At 40.4% G+C, this 23,163-nt stretch overlaps 1 protein-coding gene across 4 annotated transcripts in view; it reads right to left on the bottom strand.

Moving 5' to 3' along the window:
• The window catches only part of tmtc3 (transmembrane O-mannosyltransferase targeting cadherins 3), a 66,136-nt gene that overhangs the window by 40,750 nt on the left and 2,223 nt on the right, over positions 1 to 23,163 (bottom strand). For 2 of the 4 annotated variants that reach the window (XM_060839687.1, XM_060839685.1), the window contains exons 2-5: positions 13,335 to 13,532; positions 7,316 to 7,534; positions 2,814 to 2,913; positions 539 to 654 (exon numbers count right to left, since the gene is read on the bottom strand). In XM_060839687.1, the coding sequence (XP_060695670.1) occupies positions 539 to 654; positions 2,814 to 2,913; positions 7,316 to 7,534; positions 13,335 to 13,523 (624 nt within the window). In that variant the 5' untranslated portion in view covers positions 13,524 to 13,532. Of the gene's footprint in view, positions 1 to 538; positions 655 to 2,813; positions 2,914 to 7,315; positions 7,535 to 13,334; positions 13,536 to 18,403; positions 18,424 to 23,163 lie in introns of those variants that run through there. The other 2 variants (XM_060839683.1, XM_060839684.1) reach the window with 2 other exon arrangements.

Consider the following 23,163-nt stretch of genomic DNA (forward strand, 5'->3'; position numbering starts at 1 on the left):
ATGTTTTTTGTGCTTACTTGCTAACATTCAATGATAAGGGCACAATAGCAATTCCAAGGAACGTAGTAGTAGTAGTTGATCTTTTGTGGATCGATTATTCTGAACTTGATTTTGCACTGAGGCCTTTCAAAGATCGAGGAAAGCCCCCCTGAAGTCTGAGCCTGCTTTGGCACTCGACAATTCAGCAAGTAATGAGTAGAGGGTTTTTTTTGCAGGTTTTGAGCAGAGGTGATGCGTGGGAGCCTGGAAACGCTTTGCTCCCACACATCACCTCCCCTCAAAACCTGCAAAAATGTACATTAAACCTTCCCGTTGCATCTGATCACCCTCCTTATCTCCAAACAAACAATTCTCATCATTTCCCCTTTGGTGAGTTTGCTGGCTAATCATGTCCTCCAGTTGTAGAGCCTTCTGCCAGTGGAGAGAGCTTCTCAGGCTATTCTGTCCCCTAGAATATGCATTTACATGATCCACAAAGAGGACTTCAACCTCATGGGATTCAATAATAACCTGCTTTCATTTACAGTATTATACTTACTCCTTGGGCGACAAAGATTTCATAGACAAAACATATGCCGATGACTGTTATTCCTTGTTCCTTGCATAAAGTTGCAACAGCAACCAATATCACAGTGACCACAATAGGAGTCCACACTGAGGAAGAAAAGATAACTTATTTCATTTAATTCAATTCACACTTCTCCCAACAAAGTGTAGCTCTTCTGTGTAAAGCATTACAGCAAATACAAGAAAAACTTGTATTTATGACTTTTTTTTACAACTACAGAAGCCCCCCCAAAGTAGCTTATAACTAATTAAGCGCAATCACCGTTGTAAAGTCAGAAATGTTTCAAAAGAAAGTGCACAAGTTTCTACAACCAACAAGATCTTGCCCAGAAAATCTTATTTTAAGGCAGTGGTTGATGAATAAATATTGACAAAGACACCAAAAGGAACTCTGTCTGGGTAACTTGTTAAATGCTGTCTGGCCTCAGCGGTCTTTTTAGCATGTTGGCTAATATTCATCCTTTTACATGCAAAAGCAGATTCACTTTGTCTTTCTTTTACTTGATCACAGGATGGGGACATACACTTTTAATGCCCAACTGCCTTCAAGGCGGCAGTAAGTAAATTGGAAAAAGCATTGATAGCAATTTCCAGATTTTCATCTAACGGCAACATAGTTCTGAACCAGGGTGGCATGGTTGTCTTGAAGGAAAATTTGCAGGCACCATGTCCTTCCAGGTAGGAGGGATCAAGGATCTGGAAGAGGCTGTCAAACCACCCTGGGGGGTTGAGTTGTTGTACTGCATCTTGTAACTGGTACACACTGCTGCCACTATGCATTGGTGAGGGTGAACATTTAAGGTGAAGGATGGGATGCCAATCAAACTGGTTGCTTAGTCCTGCATACTGCTGACTGAGTGTTGAAGGGCTGCATTCATCCAAGCAAGTGGAAGGTGTTGCATCCCACTCCATACTTGCACGTTATGGTTAGCTAATAGGTTTTGACGAGTGAGGTGGTGAGTTATCTGCCACAGAATTCCAAGCCTCTGACCTGTTCTTATAAGCACAGTATTTATATGATTGGGCCAGCACAGTTCTTGGTCAATGGAAGTGTTGAGGGATCCCGCAACTGTATTGCCTTTGACTGTCATTGGGAAATAGTTAGATTCTCTTTTGTTGGAGATGGTCATTTACTGGCACTTTTGTGGTGTGTGATGTTCAATTATCAGCCCAAACCTGAATGTTGCTCAGCCTTGCTGCATGCAGGCACTGACTGCTTTAGAATCAGAACAGTTGGAAATGTGACTGAACACTCTATTAACATCCTCACTGTCGACCACCTGATGGAGGAAAAGTCATTGAAGATGTAACTGAAGCTGGCTGGATCGAGGAGTCTTCACTAAGGAACTCCTATAGTAATGTCTTGGCTTTGAGATAATCGGTCTCCAGCAGGCAGAGCCATCCTCCTTTTGTAATGGCATGACTCTAACCAGCAGATACTTTTTCCCCAATTCCCCTTGACTATAATTTGCTAGGGATCAAAAAAGCAACTGGATAAATCTTTTACAAAGATTTGCAGGACTGCAATAATGAGTGCGACTTATCAGCCAGCTCTACCATGGAGCCAGGATAGACACCATGTGTCTATGGTTTATCATGAATATCAGCATAGTGGTAATGCCACAGTACTAGTCATCCAGAGGCAGAGTTAATGCTCTGAGACAAGGCTTAAATTCCACCTGTTAAATCCAATTAATACATCTGGAATTTAAAGCTAATCTCAATGACAGTGACCATGACTGGTGTCATCAACTGCTGCCAAAATCCATATGGTTCACTAATACCCCTTAGAAAGGAAATTTACCATAAAGCTGGCCTACATGTGACTCCACACCCAAAATACTCTGGTTGGCCCTCTGAAATTGTCTAGTCAGCACTCAGTTTGAGGGTATTTAAGAATGGGTCTCATCCGCAAAGAAACCAAGAACTATGATCAAATTAACAGCTTGACATGGAAAAGGTTACTCAAAACAGACTTTTTTCAAGATCATGCAGGGCATTCACGTGGTGAAAGTTTAAAATTGATTTTGTCTTGTTCATTTTCCATTTTCAAAACTAATAGACAAAAAGCCCACCTTAAAATAAGTAGTCTGGAAATGGTCAAAGAGTGTAAATGCAATATTTTAAATCTTTAAACCAGCTGCTCGTGGTCATGAGATGTTCACTGAATATGCAAGAATTAAACTTTGCTCACATTCCAGAGACACGGACTTTGGCAGCTATTACAGAAAACCATAACACATTACCGATAGAATTGTTGGGACCTTTAGACTTGGTGTACGATAAAAATGCAGCCAAAAAGAAAATGGAGGACAAAAGCTCAGCCCGACCTACAACTCCAGTAACCTGCAGCACAAACAGAAAGAGACAGATGTAAATCTCTATGCAAGACATTGGATCTAATTGGATCACACAGCACAGTAACAAACTGTTCCATCCAAACAGATCATGTTGGTATTTACACACTACTCAAGCTCGTCACATTCTTCTTTCTCCAACAGGACAAGTTTCCATTTCCTTTTCCCTTGTATCCGCGTCTCACGCCTCCTGAATGAATGTGTAGAATTGACTTTAACACTCTATGTTGGGAGTTCCACATTCTTACCATCTGTATGAAGAGGAGTCTCTGGGATTTCTTGGTGACTATCTTATATTGATGGCCTTCAGTTATACTCCTCCCTACAAGAAATTATTCTCTCCATACCTACTTTACCAAATCTTTTCACAATTTTGAAAACTTCTATTATGTCATCCCTTGACCTCCTTGATTTAAAAGGGAAACTAAGCTGTCAATCCATTCCTGAAATATGTACTTTTGCACTTCCAGCACCATTGTCATCACTCTTATAAATCTTTGCACACTCTTCAGTACCTCTACACACTTTTCATAATATGGCAACCAGAGCTACATGCAGTCCTCACAGTGAGACCTAAGCCAGGTGAGACACAGCTCAAGCATGCTATCCTCTATTTCACTTCTAACCCCTTAAAAATAAAACCCAGTGTCAGTTTCTTTTTTTTTAAATTCTAGGTCTTGATAACTTGTAACAGTTCCTTCTGTTTCATGCACCTATACTTCTAAATCCTTACCGTCCACTTGCCTTCCAAGTAACAAGTGGCTCAACATTGCCAAGCCCTCCCCCCATTCTTTCTACCAACATGTACGACCTTATGTTTATCTGGCATTAACTTTATTTCCCAATTACTTGCCCACTCTACCAGGTTTATCTCCTTCTGTCATTTGTTGCAGTTCTCCTCAATATTGACTATCTGCCAAAACTGGCTTCATCTACAAATTTAAACAGTGGTTCTGATTCCAAAGTCTAAATCATGAATGAAAATTGTGAATAACAGTGGTCCTTGCAGAACAACACTATTCATTTATCGTCGTTGTGAATAGCTCCCAGTTACTGCCACTCTCTGCTTTCTGTCACAAAACCAGTTGGCAATCCATCCTTTCACTTGTCCATCTAAGCATCACCCAAGCATATTAGGGTATGTTGCAAAATTTTCAAATGCTGAGATGATTTTTAAAAGACATAAATCAAATGCATTCAATCCAAACTCTATCTTAAACATCTTCCATTCAAAAATCAGTAGTGCTTTTAAAATACATACATTGATTTGAAAGACATCCGTGCTAACTAGGTGAATTGCAAATGCATAGCAAAACTCCCTTTGCTGTGCTTAACCATGAGCTATTACCTTTAACCTCAGAACAATACCTCATTCCTCAACAGTGGGCTACTATTTTTCCACAAGTGCCTTCAACCAAGAACCTCAAACACAAAATCTCAGCTGGCATGTTACTGCTGCTTCCAAGGGGGTGCACCACTATTGAAGGTGTGAGATGGGAAAAAAAAACAGAGACTCTGTCAACCCTCACATGGACCTTTTGATAATTTATGGGACTTGGATGCCATTGGCAGGCTCAATATTTATTGTCCACTCTCAACTACCTCAAACTGCTGATTTGAACCACTGCAGTCCTTACGTGCAGACACAACTACAGTGCTATTTTCAAGAGTTCCAGGATTTTGACCCAACAACAATGAAGGAACAGCAATCTAGTTTTTAAAATTCATTCACAGGATGAGAATGTCACTGGTCCCTCTCCATCACTAATTACCCAGAGATCATTAAGAGTCAGTCAATCACTTCGCAGTGGGTCTGGAGTCACATGTAGGGTAGACCAGGTGAGGACAGCAGATTTCCTACCCTAATGGACATTAGCCAGCCAAGATAGGCTTTATATGACAATGATTACACGGTTGTGGTTAAATTAAACTTAAATTCCAGATTTTTAAAAAATTGAATTCAGACTTTAACTGTCCTACTCCCTGGCCCTGCAGGACATTTGCCTGGAATTCTGGATTATTAGTCAGTAACATTACCACCACACCACTGCATCCCTAACTAAGAATATTCAAACTGGAAAATCAGTCCAAATGTAATAATTTTCATATCAGATATAACAGGTTTGCCACTAAATGAGCTCCTGTAAGCATTGAGACAGGGCATATTAACATGGTCTGATGGGACACAACCAAGATTCCATACCCAATGTCATGACCAAGAACTTCTCCACCATATGAATCGCAGATGAGTCATCAGCTCAATATTGGAGTAAAATGATCTTTGTACTTTATGGTGAATCGTGAAATCTTTTCTAGTCACATTTACAACTTTGCTCCACATAGAAGAGAGTGTGATTCTCCAATTGTACTTGTGCTCCAGGGTCACCACAGGTTCTCGACAGTTGGAATCTATCTCCATTCTCATTCCTCAAGTGCTCTGAGATACTTTGACATTTCTATCTCATTTTGTGCTTCAGACTTGGAACCCATAAAGAATTCAGTCTCATGATGCATAAACCTCAAACTGACAGAGGGAGAGAAAGAATTGCTTTCACTTCATTAGCTTAAAATGTGCTCAAAATTCTATTAAGATTAGATTACTTACAGTGTGGAAACAGGCCCTTCGGCCCAACAAGTCCACACCGACCTGCCGAAACCCCTACATTTACCCCTTACCTACGGGGAATTTAGCATGGCCAATTCACCTGACCCACACGTCTTTGGACTGTGGGAGGAAACCGGAGCACCCGGAGGAAACCCACGCAGACACAGCGAGAATATGCAACCTCCACACAGTCAGTCGCCTGAGTCAGGAATTGAACCCGGGTCTCTGGTGCTGTGAGGCAGCAGTGCTAACCACTGTGCCACCGTGCCACCCGCCAAAAAACTGGTGGGCTTATTACCAATAGCGCATGCTGGGGAACACAGCATACAACATTAGTTGTCAACATATTGGATACAAAAGGACCAAAATTAACGTTTCTAAATAGCTCTTCTCAAATTATAACGTATTAATAATTTCAAGTGATGCATGTTCAACTTTTTATGTTTGCATTTCTATGTAATATCACTTTGTCAGCTGTTGAGAAATCACAAATACCCTTGTTAGTCTAATCAGATCACAGTGAAAGCTCCCACTTAAGATTCATTCAACTACATTTGTTAAATACTTAGCCAATTATGAGCACTCGTCTTTAAAATTATGGAAGGACTTGATAAGACGACATATTGAGAATGCTTCCATTTGTGGCAAGTCCAAAATTAAGGTCTATAAGATAATCATTAATTAATTAAATAAGGAATTCTTCACTAAGTGTGCTTAGAATGCAAAAGTCATTGCCGCATGGAGTGACTGAAGCAAAAAGATTCAACGAGGTGACACCAGTTGAGGAATAAAGGAAAATGTGATAATAAGGTTAACTGGAAGGTAAGGAGGCTCATGCAGAGTATTAACATTGGTATAGCTCAATAAGGCTGAATGATTGGAGTCTGTGCTCTAAATTCTACCAATCTATTTAAGTCTGAAATGAAAACTAGCCTAAGGCAAAGCACACTGCAAAGCTCACTTGTGCCACACAGTGACTGGCACTGGTTATTACATTTGGATTCTGTAAGAATCATTGCCTCCAGATCCCACCACAACAGATGAGCCTTGATCCATCTACGAATAACCAGCCAGAAAGCTACACTCAAAATGTGGGTGCAGTGAGTCCTGAATATCAATGAAGCTTCAAACAGCTACCTGGAAGGTGACACTTGGTTACCAAGAAAAATCACATCTATGGTCCTCTCCACACAAAGGAGCACAAGACCAGCAAGCGACTCCATTTAAAATCGCACCGTTTGGACATCTCCATGGCCACACATCAGATGTAGGGCTAGAACCTGGACCTTCTCGAACAGAGGTAGGGTCATTTCCACTCTGCCACAAAACACATTTGTCTGGCATTGGAAAAATTATTTTTAATAATATATATGGACATGTAATGATACAGCTCCATGGCAAGTGGGATTTGAAACTGGATCTTCTGCCTCAGAGATAAGGACATCACATTGTACCACAAGCACTCTAAATAATTAAGGCCATCTGATCTTTCAATCATCATGTAGCCCCTGCTGTCCCAATGTACCACCTAACAATTAAAGGGCTTCTTCCATAACTATTCAATGTTGCGGACCTATGAGTGAAGAATTCACTAAGATCAATAGTAAAGCTGAAACCTGAAAGTTAATTCAGCTCCATTGGGGAAACATTTTGTGTTACACTTAAAAAGTGAAAAAGTATGGAGTGCAAGAGTAGCTTCTATTTTATTATAACACTGACTTTTGCGCATCTGACTTCAGTTAAGATTGTATAAGCTTCACGTGCACACATCTAAATCCTTACTCACCGCTTCAGTGTGAATTGGATGAACCGCAAAAAGCAGAGAAGCAATCAGGCTGGATTTCCTGTCCAGGAACAGTTGGCATACTTTGAGATAAATTATGCAGACCACTGCATGCAGGACAAGGTTCAAGAGGTGGTAGAAAGCTGAATTCAGTTCACTGAAAAGGTAGTTTAATCGAAATGTGAGCACAGTGAGCGGTCGATAGGATTTGTGGCTCCTTTCCTGTGTAGGGAAAGGATGTCATTGTTAGATCAACTTTAAAACCTACGTATGAGTGACACCAGATAAAAAAATTATTGCCCAATTTACAAATAGATTTAAACTCAATCTTATGTAGACAAGAGTCTATTGACAAAGTATAAAGCAATCAGGTCATTTAAATCTGATTAATCTGTGTAGGCCAAAATTTAGCCCAATCTGCACTAATATATTTTCCATGTAAAGAATGTAACCTTTGGTATGAAATTCTTCTAAATTATCCTCGACCACCTGGTGTATGAAACATAATTTCTTTAAATGGTACCATGGGATATTTTACATCCACCCACTGGCGTCTAGGTCTAAAAGACAGAACCTCCTTTCACTAAGTTACAAGCTGGAGTCTGAAGCCTTGGCTTTGGTGTGTAATAGGATTTTAACCCAGAAACCTCTGAATCATGGGTAAGAATTTTAATATCTAAGCCATAGCTGATACCAATTGTGCACAGGGCAGATCATGACTTATTTGTGGTTCAAATCCAGTAAAAAAAATTTGAGAATCAAAATTAAGCAAGGTTTAGTATATTAATGAAGTGTTGTTTGTAAGAAGCTTCAGGATCCTGGATTTCTGATTGCCACACAATTGGAAGGAAATGACTGCAGAGGAGCTTCACCTGAATGTTGCCTGGGCTGAAACCTTTTAGCTATGAAGATACACTAGATAGGCTGCTATCCTGACAGCAAAGAGGGCTGATGCAAGGACCTGATCGAGACGTACAAAATTATGAGGGGCATGAATAGATCAAGAGGAAGAAACTTTTCTCCTCAGTTAATGGATCAATAACCAGAAGCATAATTTTAAGATAAAACCAGATAAGATTTAAAGATTTTTTTTGTAGTGGGTTGCTGGAGCTCACTGGCTAAAAAGGCGGTAGAGGCAGGAACCATCACAAACATTTTAGCAAAATGTAAAGGACCACTTGAAGTACCATGCTATACAAGGCTACAGGACAAATGCTGGAATGTGGAGCTAGAGTAGATAAGTACTTGATGACCAGCATGAACTTGGCAGGCCGAAGGATCTCTTTCATAAAACCTTATGACTCGATCCTTACACTTCCATTTTTGGGAGTGAGAATGTGTATAGGGTATATGCAGGCAGGGAAAGGGTTAAGATTTGAGTTTTGTGAAACAAAAGGTTCAGTTCAGCATGACTCAGATCAGATAGGAACTTACAGTTAACAATGGGGTGCTGCAGGCAAGGGTAATGCGTTAATAAGGTGGAAAAGCATTCATTATGTGGAGCCGATTAACAATATTGGAAGCATTCAGTACGCGAGGTCAGTTTAACAAGGTGAAAAGTATTCATTATGTGAAGTCAATTATTCATTGTCCAACAGCAGATGGCTTAATCTTTACTGGTGATGCTCGCAAATTGTAATGGTCACTCAATTGATATGTATGTTGCCATATCTGTAAAATGACTACATAGTTCATCGAGAAACTGCTGTTTCAGAGAAGACTGTGAACTTGTGTCTTTGTGCACATGGTCTCTCCCTACAGGGCCCGGAATAAAGATAAAGTAAGTAAAACCATACTGTGTCTCTGAGTGATTTATTTTGACTGAGGGGGGAGAAGGGCTGACAATATTGGTGCAGTTGGCAGGATCCAAATGGATAGTTACAATCGGACAGTGTCAGCAGCTGCCTGGAACATCGGTGTCTCAAGACGGACAGGCCCACAAGGTAGACTTTAAACCTTGGTACCTTTCGATATTCCTGTGTGCCGGAGACAGTTCCCTTGATCGATTGCTCTCTATTCTAAGGAATCCTTGAACAGTAATTAGTTCAGCTGAGAGACACAGCTTCACAAGCCCGCTGGCAGGCAGAGGTTCAAATCCTCTGTGCTGAATTGAGGGGCGGGGGTGTTTGAGGTCCAGGTCCTCTGTGCGGTACTGGGGTTTGACTCCCCTGGAATGGGTTGATCTGAGGTTCAAGTCCTCAGCACCGTGCTGAGCTTTGCGCTCTCTGTGCTTAATTGGGGTTCGAGCCACGGTGAGGAGTAACATGAGAAAGGGGTTAAAGTTCTCTAGTGGTGAAATTTGAGGCTCTGCGAGTGTTTGTTCTGGAGGGAGTGTGTGTCTTGGATTGTGGCACCATGTGGTCTGCTGCAAGGGCTAAGTGTCATTTCAGTGACAGGATGCAAAATAAAATCAAAGTGAGAAACGTTGAAATTAAGGGTATACTAATTCTTGGATTGAAAAGGGAAAGTTTCAATGAAAATTGTCCATGCTGAGTGTGTTTGATGTTTAAAAGTTTTTGGTTTGTTAAAACACTGGTTCAGAAAATCCCTTTAAGTAACTGTTTTACCTTGTTACCTGGCAGGAGTACGGTCATTAAAACCATACTGTGTCTCTGAGTGATTTATTTTGACTGAGGGGGGAGAAGGGCTGACAATATTGGTGCAGTTGGCAGGATCCAAATGGATAGTTACAATCGGACAGTGTCAGCAGCTGCCCGGAACATCGGTGTCTCAAGACGGACAGGCCCACAAGGTAAGACTTTAAACCTTGGTACCTTTCAATATTCCTGTGTGCCGGAGACAGTTCCCTTGATCTTTTTACCTGTCTTTCGATCATTTAAGGGGTATGAAGGTTCACTGATCAAGTTAACCACAACATCCACTTGGCTTTGTTACATTGAACAGCACAGTGGGAACAAATGCAGCAAAATATGCTACATTCACCTAGCCTGCTGCTGTAGCTGAAGCTGCTCTGCACACTCTGATGCGCTGGTATCCTCCATCTGAAGCATCTCTGGTCAGATGGAAGTCTCAGTTTTGTGAGGCATTTAACTGCCCTTAACCAAGAAATCAGATTTCTCCGAGGAGTGATGCAAGAAGACTGAATTGTGTTTTCAGGTTTGACTTTACTGAAGGAGATTTTGGAGAACTGGGTCATTTCCACTTGACTTGGAGGGGATGGAGTGGTCACTAAGGACTGTGGATTATTTTCCACATGGGAGGATTCCTTAAATTCTATTTACTGTAACGGACAAGTTTTTTTTGTTGTTATAATCATCGTATGTGTCAATAACTTGCTTAAATATTGCTGTCAGTCTTATGAAAGCTGGTAATGCCAAATCAGTGGTTATCATGAAATGATAAAAGGAGGGACTGAAGTGTATAGGGTAGGGAAAGAGTTAACTTCTGAGGATCAGCTGAAAATGACTCAGATCAGATGATAACTTACGGTTAACAATGGGATGCGGCAGGCAAGGACAATGATTTAACAAGGTGGAAAAGCAGTCATTATGTAGAGCCATTTAAAAATATTACAAGCATTCAGTATGACAGGTCAGTTTAACAAGGTGAAAAGTATTTATTATGTGAAGTCAGTTATTCATGTTGCAAAAGTAGTTGGCTGTTGCATAAAAATGAAGGGAGGTAAAACTTTACTGTGTCTGAGTGTTTTGCTTTGATTGAGGGAAGGAAATAGGACGACAGGAGGATCAGAAAATAGCACTAAGAGGCAATGCAAGTTCACAAGGATGTCATTAAAGATGGAGCTTAAAGCTATGAAGTGAAGCTTGAGATGTTATTGGTGATAAGAAATAGCCTGAGAAAAATCATGAGTTTGAAGTGTACAAAGTAAGCTACATTAGATTAGGCAGTAAAGATTAAGTAATAATAGATTATTTAACAGCAACAGATTACTTATACAGAGGAGACACAAAATTAGCACAAATGGAGAACAGGGAGGAAAATGGAAAAATATTAATTTTGGAATCTCGTGAACACATTTTTCACAAATAGTACATTTTGAGTGGAAGACGAGAGAGGCCACATTATTTGGATGATGGTGGGTAGAGGAACCAAGGGAATTAGAGTAAAAGTACACCTATCACAAGGTTACACCAGAGGTTAGAAAGGCTATTAAAAAACAAATCAAAGCAAAGCTTCCTATCTAGAACACTAGAATGAAAGGTCAGGTGGTTTTGTGTTCTGTTTGTAATACGACAAAAAGGATTAGAGGCATTTTGGAGTGCAGAGAGAACATTTACAAGGACGATAGCAGAAATAAATGGGTACAAACATCAGGAAAGGTTCAACAGGCTGAGTTTCTTTCTTCTTTAAATAAAGGAGTTGGGCCATTCACCATTCCATAAGTTCACGATTGATCTGATTGCGCCCTCAAGTCTGCTTTTCTGCCTACATCCCTTACTCTAAACTCAGTCTAAGATTTGATTACCTCAGCTTCAAACAGAATCAAAGACCCAGTCCTTATTGTTGGCTGGGGGAGAGAATTGAGTCAAGAGTGTGATGCTAGAAAAGCACAGCCAGTCAGGCAGCATCCAAGGAGGATGAGAATCGATGCTTTGAGCATAGCCTTTCATCAGTATCTGCAGTCCTCACTTTCACCTGGGGACAGAATTCCTCGGTGCATTAGAGATGCAGAGGGACCTTGGTATCTTACTGCGCTCACAATTCATGCAGTAAGTAATTAAAGAAATAACAATGGCCTTGTTCATAGCAAGGGGAAGGGATTGAAAAAAGGATAAAGTGAGAACTGTAGAGGCAGAGTTGGAAAGCGTGGCGCTGGAAAAAGCACAGCAAGTCAGGCAACATCTGAGCAGCAGCAAAGTTGACATGAAATGAAAAAGGAGGCTATGCATCAATTAAACAGGCCATCGGTAAGACCAAATATAGAGTATAATATACATTATTGTCATTCTTATGTATGGGAAGATGTAACTGCATTGGGAGCAGTTCAGACAAAGTTTTAAGAGATTGATACCTGGAGTTGGGGAGTTCTCCTGTGAGAAAATGCTGAATGGGCTAGGCTTGTATGAGGTTAGTAATGGAAGAGGTGACTCAACTTAAACACACAAGATCGGAGGGGTCTTGACTGGAAGCAGGTGGAAAGAATGCATCTTCTTCAGGGAGAATCTAGAACCAGGGGGAATGAGACTGAAAACATGGAGTTACACATTTAAAACAAAGATGAGGAGAACCGTTTTTCTCAGAAGTCACTGAAACACTTCTTTAAAAGGCAGTAAAAGCAGTCTGAATATTTTTGAGCATAAGATGGATTCTTGAGGAGAGATGAGCAATTATCAGGGACAGACAGGAATGTGGACTAATTGGATCTGCCATGATTTTATCAATTGGCAGAGTGGGTTCACAGGTCCAGTGGCCAAATGAAGGAAATCAGGAATACATAGCAGGCGGGAATTGGAGGAGCAGAGGTCAAGAAAGGTTGGAGGGGGTAATAGAAAAAGAAAGGGACAATGCCTGGGAGGGACCTGGCCAAGGGATAAGAATTTTACATTTGAAACATTGATGAAAGGGGAACCAAGACAGTTCCATGAGCACAGGATGGTAAAAGAATGGAAGGTGGTGTGAATTTGCAGAGTTTTGCATCAGTCCAGGTTGATGGGGTGTGGAAAATGGGAGAATGGCCAGGAAAGCACTAGAACAGTCATTAGATGAAAACCTGCCAATTGTTTTGTACATGCTACAATCCATAGGAATTCCAGACGATGATCTTGAAAGAAAATAAAAATAGAAGCTGGAATATGTCACTTAAGCTTATATTTCCATTCAAGGATCAAGACTAATCTTTGCCACAAACCTCAATTCCATGAGGGTAGGACCAGGGATGGTTATGATCAAATATTGACTGGATATCTAATTAACATTAACCATATACAGTAGATGTTAAACAAAGTTTTAAATCCACTTTAAAAACATTTGTTAAAAATTAAGTACAAAAATGTTATTGAAATGCAAGATTTTTTCAAGATAACAGCAGAAATTGTATTACCTCACTCATAGGAGTTCCCCAGAAGTCATTGTGAAATAAGTTCTTCAAAGGTGTTGAAGGATGCAAGTCTTTGTTATCCAGAATGGCGGAGACATCATCAAAAACAAACCCACAATGCGTGCTGTTCCAGTAACAAACAGTCACTACTGCTGTCAACAAAACTACCTCCTTCCAGCTCAACTCAGCCATTCTCACAGGCTGCTGCAGAAAATGAAAATAATATTTTTAAAACTTTTTGTTTCCACATCCTTTATGAAATAAATTAAGCAGAACCCACAATATGAAGCTTTGGTTATTTTTTTTTAGTTTGAATAGAAACTTAACAGGACCAGTGTCATAAATAATGCGGCTACAAAAGTGTCACCCGTTAGGAACTCTGCGGAAAGTAACTCACTTCTTTGTTATCAAAAGCTGTCTGCTACTTACAAACCACAAATAAGGAGTGTGATGGAATATCTTCCACTTGCTGACTGCTAGCAGCTACAACAACACTCAAGAAGCACAACACCATTCTGTACAAAGTAGCCTACACGATTAGCATTGCATCCACCACCACCACTGAAGCAGAATACATTGTGTACAACCAGCTCGAACTTAAACAGTATTTTTCAACACCTCTATCACCTGGAAGAACAGGACAGAAGGTGTTGGCAACACCTTGAAGCTTCCCCTCAGGCGACTTATCAGTGATGTACCTATACTATATGGTCTACAGATGGTTAAAGTCAGAAGAACAGTACCTCCAACTTCTCAAGAGCAATTTGGGATGGCAATAAATGCTGACCTTATTTACCAAAGCCCTCATTTGAGGAATTCATACAAAAAGGTACCTATTGCTTCCTAAACGTAATGATCTTGGACTAAGCCGCACTCTCTGCAACTGGATCCTCAGTTTCCTGACCCACAGGCTACAATCAGTGAAGACAGGGGATGATATTTCATCCTCACTAACACTCAACACTGGAGTCACCCAGGGGTTGTATACTCAGCCCCCTACTGTACTCACTGTATACCCATGACTGTGTCGCCAAATACCAGACCAATGCCATTCACAAGTTCACTGATGACACCACCACAGTCGGTCAAATCTCAGATGGCGACGAAACAGACTACAGATGGGAGTGGAAGACCTGGAAAAATGGTGCACTGAGAACAACCTAGCTCTCAATGCTGGCAAAACCAAGGAACTCATTATTGATTTTTGGCGGGATGTTACTCATGCCCCCCTAAACATTAACAACATACAGGTAGAACGAGTGGAGAGTGTCAAGCTCCTGGGAATGGTCATGGTCACCCACAACAAGCTTTCTTGGACTCTTCATGTGGATGCACTGGTTACAAAGGCCCAACAACATCTCTTCTTCCTCAAGCAGCTGAGAAAATTTGGCATGATGGTGAATACCCTTGCCAACTTTTATAGGTGCACCATCAAGAGCATTCTGTCTGGATATATCACTCCCTGGTATGGTAACTGTACCATTCAAGATCGGAGATGGTTACAGAGAGTGGTGAACTTGGCCCGGACAATCACAAAGGCCAACCTTCCAAATACAGAATCCATCTACCAGGTCCGCTGTCAAGGAAAGGCTGCCAGCATTCTTTAAGATCCATCTCACCGTGGCACTGTTTTTCTATAACCTCTACTATCGGGGAGAAGGTACAGAAGTCTGAACACATGCATAAGCTGGTTTCGTGAAAGTTTCTACCTTACTATTGTTAGAATACTGAATGGACTCAAAAACTCTTAAACATTCGCTGGTACCTGTGTTTTTGCTTTTGGCGCTGTTTACCTATTATTTACTATCTATGCTACTTAACTCTGTGATCTGTCTGTATTACTCGCAAGACCAAGCTTTTCACTGTGCCTCGGTACACATGACAATAAACTAAATTCAGTTCAATTCATTCTACACTGAACTATTCATCCCACATCTTTGTTTCAGCATAACTTGGAACTAAGCAGAAATAGTCTACCAAAACTCACTGCAAGCTGACAGAAAATATTGGGGAAGGGACTCCTGCTGTTCCAAAATGGAGGTATCATTTTAAAGTAGGTCACCACAACAGCTTTGTCATCCTTGTGAACAGACTTGGTTTCCTGAGCATTTCTCCAATGTACCTTGTACACAAACAAACTCATGTGACTCATGAGCAAACATAACCTAATTAATAGGTGTTTGAACCTCCTAAAAATATTTGCGTAGGAGATCCAAGCCTATGAAGATTTTCTGGAAATATCTTGTACTTTTTTGGTTAAAAATGTGTTATTTAGAACACTACTCCACACATAATATACCATCACAGATTGGCTGCAGGTGTGCAGCTTGTCGAACAATAAGCAGATCCACAACTAACTGGCATCTACACAGGTCAGATTCCTCAGACTTCACTATGAGAAGCAGGGACCTTGTGATAGTGTCACTGGATCAATCCGGAGGCCCAATGCTGTGGGAAAAGATGTTCAAAATCCACTGTGACACGGAATTTAACTTTAATTCAAGTTTGAAACAAAAGGCTAGCCTTGATGATAGTGACCAGGGTTGTCATTACATTTTGGAAAACAAATCTTTAGGGAAAGAAATCTGCCATCCCTAGCTGCCCTGACCTACGTGTTACTCCAGATCCACAGAAACGTGGGTGACTCTTAACTGCCCTCAGAAATAATTGAGCAAGGGCATTTGGAAATGAGCAACAAATGCTCGTTTAGGGAGCATTGCCTACATCCCATCATGTTTGCTGCTCCCCTACCAAAACCAGCACCCAACAGCTGCATCTCTCATATAGGGTCAATAACTAATGAAACAGATCAGACTACCAATGATTTAAAATAATCCTCATTCTCAGAGGATGATGGAGTCATGCAACAGGGCAAGTGATTGAGCTAAACGTCACCAAAAGGATATGCTGTACCTAGAAAATCATTTATCCTTTTAAACAGATGACCTGGTTGTTAACATATGGATGCTTATGGGACGTGGCTGTATGGAATATTTTCTCACTCACAACAATGGTGAATACCGTAAGAATATCATTGCTGTATAATCTGTCCTAAACTTGCGTCATCTGCTATACAAATCTAATTTTGTTTTTTATATCTACTTTGACAGATAATTCTACTGCTCAGCAATGTTCTTTGACTATACATTATTTGGACCACTTCAATTTTCAGCAGCCTGAAGTTAATTTATAATTGTTGGTGATACTTCAGATTTGAAGCACAGATTCATTAAGTTCATACAAGAGTGCAAGTCAAGTCCTATCAAATGGAGCACACAAATCTCAAGACTCATCTACTTAGCTCTTGCAGCACCACCTGCCCCACACAGCAGACACTGAGATCACAGACAGTGAACCTATCAGTCATCTCAAAAACCAAAGTGGGATAGAAGCAAGTTATCCTCAAATCAGAGGGACTGACTGAGGAGGAAAACTTTCAAGTTGCAAGTGTCAGAGGTACCATATAAACTGATAGAACCTTTGACCAAAGCCATGTCTGTCTCGCTCTCAGAGTATTCCATTTGGTGACCCTTTGTGCACAAATTAGTAGCTACAATATGTACTGTGGTTTTATATATATCATAGTATTATCACTGGAAAATAACATTAATCAGTAATATATTGTGGTTAACTTTTAAACAGATTGGAGAAAATGCAACATAAAAGTAACTTATTTGTAAAGGCATTCGTGTTTGAGGATATGTAAAACAGTTGTTCTGTGAATTTCCTCATTGCTGATTTTCATCATTGTTAAGTATAACTTACACTAAAGAGCACAAAGAAATATATCAGTATTTTAGTTTTAGTAACCACACATGTAAGTGGTTAACTGATACAATTTTAATAGTTTAAAGAGGTGCTTTTTAAAACCATTTCCACCCCTATATTATGTACTGTAGTGATACATCTCATTGAACAGGCTTAAAAGGTTGAACTCCTGTACTGTGTTTCCGAAGAGACTTAATTGGCTGCAAAGCATTTTCAGAGGTCCGGAGGTGCTGAAAGCAGCCATAAAAATACAAGTTCCTTCTTTTCAATGGAGGAAGATTCATGCAAACAGCATGCATAACTTAAATTTATATCTTTGCAGTCAGGTACATATCAATTCTCCCTGGATTTGTCAGTGGTCCCTTTCTCATTCATATCATCCCCTGGGTGACATCATTCACAAGCAACAGATTCTACTCATACTTTTGACAGTGTGCAGCTCAACTTTATCCTGCATCACTCAATCTTACTCAACTTCTCCACTGCCTGTGTTTGGGAAAAACCAGGTTGTCCAAAGAGTAGAAATTTTATTCAACTAAATATCACAAAGTCTGAAACCATAGTCTTCATATGTTAGCACAAACTCCATTCCCTAGTTACAATTCATGACTTAAGATCACCCACAGCCTTACTTAGTTCTGAATTGAGCTTCAACATCCCATCCTGTCCAGCACCAAGACAGCCTACTTCTACTTCTGGGACAATAGGCACTTCTGCTCCAGGCTCAGCTGATCTGTTCTAACTCTCATCAATGCATAGTTGATTATTCCATCACACAATTGGATAACTCATGTTCTTCCACTCCAGAAACTCTGCTTCTCTAACCCTAATATGCATCAAGGCCCACTCACCCATGACCTCCTGAAGAAGGGCTCATGCCCGAAACGTCGATTCTCCTGCTCTTTGGATGCTGCCTGACCTGCTGCGCTTTTCCAGCAACACATTTTCAGCTCTGATCTCCAGCATCTGTAGTCTTCACTTTCTCCTGTTCAATGGTCTATACAGGTTTGCTTTTAAATTTCTCCAATGGCATCAGCCCTCCTCAATATTCATTGCTCTATGAAATCAAAACCCCCCCTAAGTATGCTAGAAGTCTGAAATAAAATAACACAAAAGCTGGAAACACTCAGGTCTGGCAGCATCCCTGCAGAGAAATGGAATTAATGCCTCTGGGTCTGTGATACAGAATCAGAATCATTGACCAGTGATGACCATGCCTTCTGTTACTGGGCTATTGGCCCCAAAATTAATCCCCTAAACGTTTGCTTTGATTCAAAATGCTCTTTGTCAAAAATGTTGGTTACCTGTGCTAACAACATCTTCGGTCCAGGGTTAAATTTTGAAGCACCTCGAGTTGTTGCACTTCATTGAAGGTTTTATGCAAGTTGTTTTGGTTGTATTACAGACTGTCACCATTACTGACTGTAGTCTTTTATTAATTTAAATTTGAGCTCATGAACCTCTGTGGAGGGATCTGAACTGTGTCTCTGAATCATTCTCCCAAATCTCTGGACTATGACAACAAAAAGAGCGAGCTGGAGATGCTGGAAACTTGAACACAAACAGTGAAGAAACTCAGCAGGTCTGGCAGCATCCAATGAAGGGTCATGGCACTCAAATTGTTAACTCTACTTCTCTCTCTAGGATGCTGCCAGCTCTGCTGAGCTTCTTTCTGTTTGTCTCTTGATTAGTAGTCTAGTTATGATACTATATCCCTAGCTTAATGGTGGTTCTGTAAAATGGGTAACCAAGTTATACAATTAAATTATAATTTTAATTAATGCACAGCGTGAGCCTGTTCAGCTGACTGTAAAAATTCATACAGGACGAATATGTAGATCCTGACATCCTATCCTTCTATTCCCGTTGTTGCTGTCCATGTTCCTACTCACACTTAAGTCCTATTCACCTGTTAGCCCTGGGCTTGCTGAACACTAACTCTTAATTAAGCAACATCCTATTTTTAAAACTCCCATTTCAGTTTTCAAATTTCCTTTCAAGTCCATAACTTGTCCAAGCTTTTCGAAATATTAATGTAACTCCAACTCTGGCCCTTCAACATCCTTAACTATAAATGCCGTACACATGAGCAGTCACACTTTCTGCTTCTTTTTAAGACATTCCTTCAAACCTCCATCTTTGACAGGCTTCCTCTCATCTCCCAAAATTTTGATGTTAAATTTGTCTCGATAATGTTTCTGTGAATCACCTTGGGATGTTTTTATTATGCCAAGCATAGACAGAAATGATGTATTGTTGATTCCTCTCCGCATACTTTATGTAATGTAGTCATAGCAACATACAAATTAGAGGGACTGGGCTACTCAGCACCTTCAGCCTGCTCTGCTCACAGCTCTAGGTAGTCTAATTCCCCTTTACCTTGATAATCTTCCACATCCTTTCTCATCAAGAATCTATCCACTTCTATACTAAAAATAGTCAAAAGACTCATCATCCACTTCTTTTAACTTAGAGTTTCAAATACTCTCAACCTTCTGTGAGAAAATATTTGTCCCACTTATCTTAAATGGGAGTTTTATTTTAAACAGTGCCCCCAGTTCTAAAATCTCTAAGAGGAAACATCCTCTCTACATGCACTGTGTCAAGACCTCTCAGGATCTTGCATAATTCAATCAAGTTACCTCTTACTTTTCCAAACTCCAGCAGATACAAGCTTCGCCTGTTTAATTTTTCACATGGTGCCCCTTCCCCTATTCATCTCGTAAATATTCTGTGAACTGCTTCAAAAGCATTTAAATCCTTCCTTAGATAAGGAGGCCCATACTTTACACAATAATCCAATCCGTTCTTACCAATATTCTGTGTAATGAATAACATCCCTGTTTTCTGTGGGAAGATTAATCAACTTGCACATAGCAAGCTCCTACAAACAGGAATGAGATCATTTGTTTAAGTGATTTATATTACTATGAAATCAAGGATAATTCCCCTGTTTTTGTCTGAAGCTGTCTCAGAAGTGTTTATTGCCATTTCAGAGGCCTTTGTTGTAATAGCTCATCCAAAAGGTGGCACTTGTATGTAGGTTAATCTCAGTATTGCACTGGAGCATCATTATAGAATTTGAGATATTTTCCTCCTTTTTGTCTTGCAGACATAGCTGATAAGGCCAGTATTTGTTGCCCATCCCCAATTTCCCTTGAACTAAGTGACATGTTGGGCCATTTCAGAAGGCAGGCAAATCTGTTATTGTTCTGGAGTCAGGAAGGCAAACTTTCTTCTCAGACGAAGGTAGGGTACCAGATGAATTTCTAAAGCAAATCAATGTTAGTTTTGTGCAATCATTAAAGAGATGCTTTATATTTCAGATTTACAATCGAATTCAAATTCCATTAACAACCAGGATTTGAATCCATGTCCCTAGATCATTCGTCTGAACTTATGGTTATTGATTGAGTGGTGTTAACAGTTCACTGCCACCACAGTTATGAATAGGACTCGAACCCATAAACTTCCTCTTCATATACAAAAATGCTACCAACTGTTGATACTGAAAATAGATGAACCCTTAGAACTATCGATGTTACTTTCTCACGGGATTGTCTGGAGTAGAATCTAACCAATCTAACCTTCAGCAAGTCCGACTATGAAATCATCAAGCTGCACAATCAAAACACGTTAAACTTTAAGCAGCAGGGTCTAACTTTGTAACAATTAGTAAATATCCTCCATCTTTGCATCATACTGCATTTTTCAGGCTGTGACAAGCTCAAATCTTTCAGAGCTTGCTCAAACATCTGTTTTCCTGGTCTACATATATTCCACCCACTGTTTCCTGAAGTCATCCTATTAACAACCGGAGCATCCCAGCAACACTTGTAAGCTAGAAGGAAACCAAATGCAGTGTGTGCAGTTACATAGACCATACAAGTGATAATATGTTTACAGACTATTACAATTTAAGACCGGTTTGTGGTAACTATGTTCTTTTTAAAATGTTCAGCTGTTTAACAGTCTCACTCTCTCTCTGTAATTTGCTACTGTACAAGTCCTGTCAAAGTAAGTCAATTTATAAAATAAAAGTAACATCTAAGACCACTAAGTCAGAGCTGGAGTAGCCTCGAAGCCCATTGAGAGTCTGCTCTGCCATTCAACAAAACCATGGCTAACCTTCTCGATCAACTCTACTTACTGAGACTACCTCCAAATACCTTGTACCAAAAATTCTATTAATCTCTGTTTTTAAACGTATCCACCGATTTAAGTATCTACAGCTCTCTGGGGTACAGAATTCAGAACACTCTCAACCCTCTGAGTGCAGATATTTCTCATCACAGACCTAAGTAATTAACTCCTTAGTCCAAGATTAATGTCCTTATATTCTAAACTGTCTAGTTAGGAGAAAGATTTTCTTCTCATTTACCCTGTTAAATACAACTTTTTATATACACCAAAGAGATTTTTATTTCACTTTTTCAACTGACGTGGACATTGCTGACAAAGCCAGCATTTGTTCTCTTTGGGAAGATGGTGGTAAGTTGCCTCAATAAATTCCTGCAGTCCATCTGGTGAAGCTACACTCAGTGTTATTAAGGAAGGAAATTCCAGGATTTTTGACCTGGTGAAGTCAAGGAATATTGTTAACAGTTGTAAGCCAGGATGGTCTATGACTTGAAAGGGAACCTGCATCTTTCAATATTCTAAACTCTAGGGAATATAAAACCTAATCCACTGAATCTCATCTCACAGGACAATACTTGTTTGACAGTTGGCACATCAGTGCCAGACTTACATGAACTGCCTTAAGGTTTAGTTTCTGGGCAGTCAGTCCAGTCCCCAGGGTAACCAACTATCCCATATTATAAGGGAGTGTCTCTGTTTGACCGATCTACACTCCTCAAGGGAGACTTTTAACCTTTATTTTTAAGCACAACCTGTGAAAGACAGATACCCTGCTAAGGTTACCAGTGCTGACTTCCCCTCAGTCAAGTGAGGCCTATTTTATCCTATGACAGTTGGTCATCTTGGTCTGGTCCCTAATCTCTCCCTAAAGTTTCATCTCCCCTACCTCATCATGCTGCCCTTCAGTCCACTAGAGCCCCATTACTTACTTCCCAAAAATTGGGATGTTCAATCCTATGAAAACAAAATGGGACACACCTCGAGTAGAGAGATGGGTTTGGTCAGGGAGAGAGAGGATATGAAGGTGATGTGTGAGTAGTTTCAACAGGACTGGGCTGAGAAATCTTAGCATCATAATAACTTTATCTCTATCTTACTCAGGCTAAGTAAAATTTCTCTTGTTGAGTCACAACACAATCTCCCTTCCAGCTGCTTGTTGTTTCAACAATCCATCTTGCTCCCAGGCTAACATATTATGTTGGAACAATGACAGTGTTCCAATGAAGTTCAATACATACTGGAGGTACAATACCTCATTCTCCCTTAAGGCACGGCCTCTCGGACTTAATATTGGGTTCCACAGCTTCAGTGTATGAACCCTGTCCCCTTATTTTTCTTCGTCCCCTGCATTTCTTATTGGCTTTGCTCTCTGCAGATTTGACCTAGTTTCTCTTTCCAACAGCTGATGTTTACACCTATTTCACATTTCTTTTTCACCCAGCATCATCATCACTCCCTTTGTCTTGAGTTCTGAAGAAAGGTCAGCTCTCATTTCTCTCATCAGATGCTGCCAGACCTGAGTTTTGCCAGCAATTTCTGGTTTTGTTGTTAACAATATGTTCCACTTGCTCCTCCTTCGACAACGTTAAAAACACAAATTTTCCAGCACCTCAGTTCTAAAGTCATACTGGATTCGAAACATTGACTCTGTTTCTCTCCATATAGGTTGCCAGATAGCTGGGCTTACCCAGCACCCACAATCATTAGCTCTTATCATCTCTCTACCACTCACTTGCAGACCCACTCCAACTCACCCTGGAGACTTCCAGGGTCAGTCGCGCCATCAGGACGTCCCAGAAAATATACGACAAAGAGCTAAGTGGAAAGAGGGCCAGGGGCAAAGACGGTCAATGCTTTGAATAAAAAGTTAGTCGCCCTGAGGTCCCCCTCTCCCAATGTGTCCCTCCATTTTCCACGATCAGAT

The sequence above is a fragment of the Hemiscyllium ocellatum genome, chromosome 19 (genome assembly GCF_020745735.1).
Source record: "Hemiscyllium ocellatum isolate sHemOce1 chromosome 19, sHemOce1.pat.X.cur, whole genome shotgun sequence".
Classification (NCBI taxonomy): Eukaryota; Metazoa; Chordata; class Chondrichthyes; order Orectolobiformes; family Hemiscylliidae; genus Hemiscyllium; species Hemiscyllium ocellatum.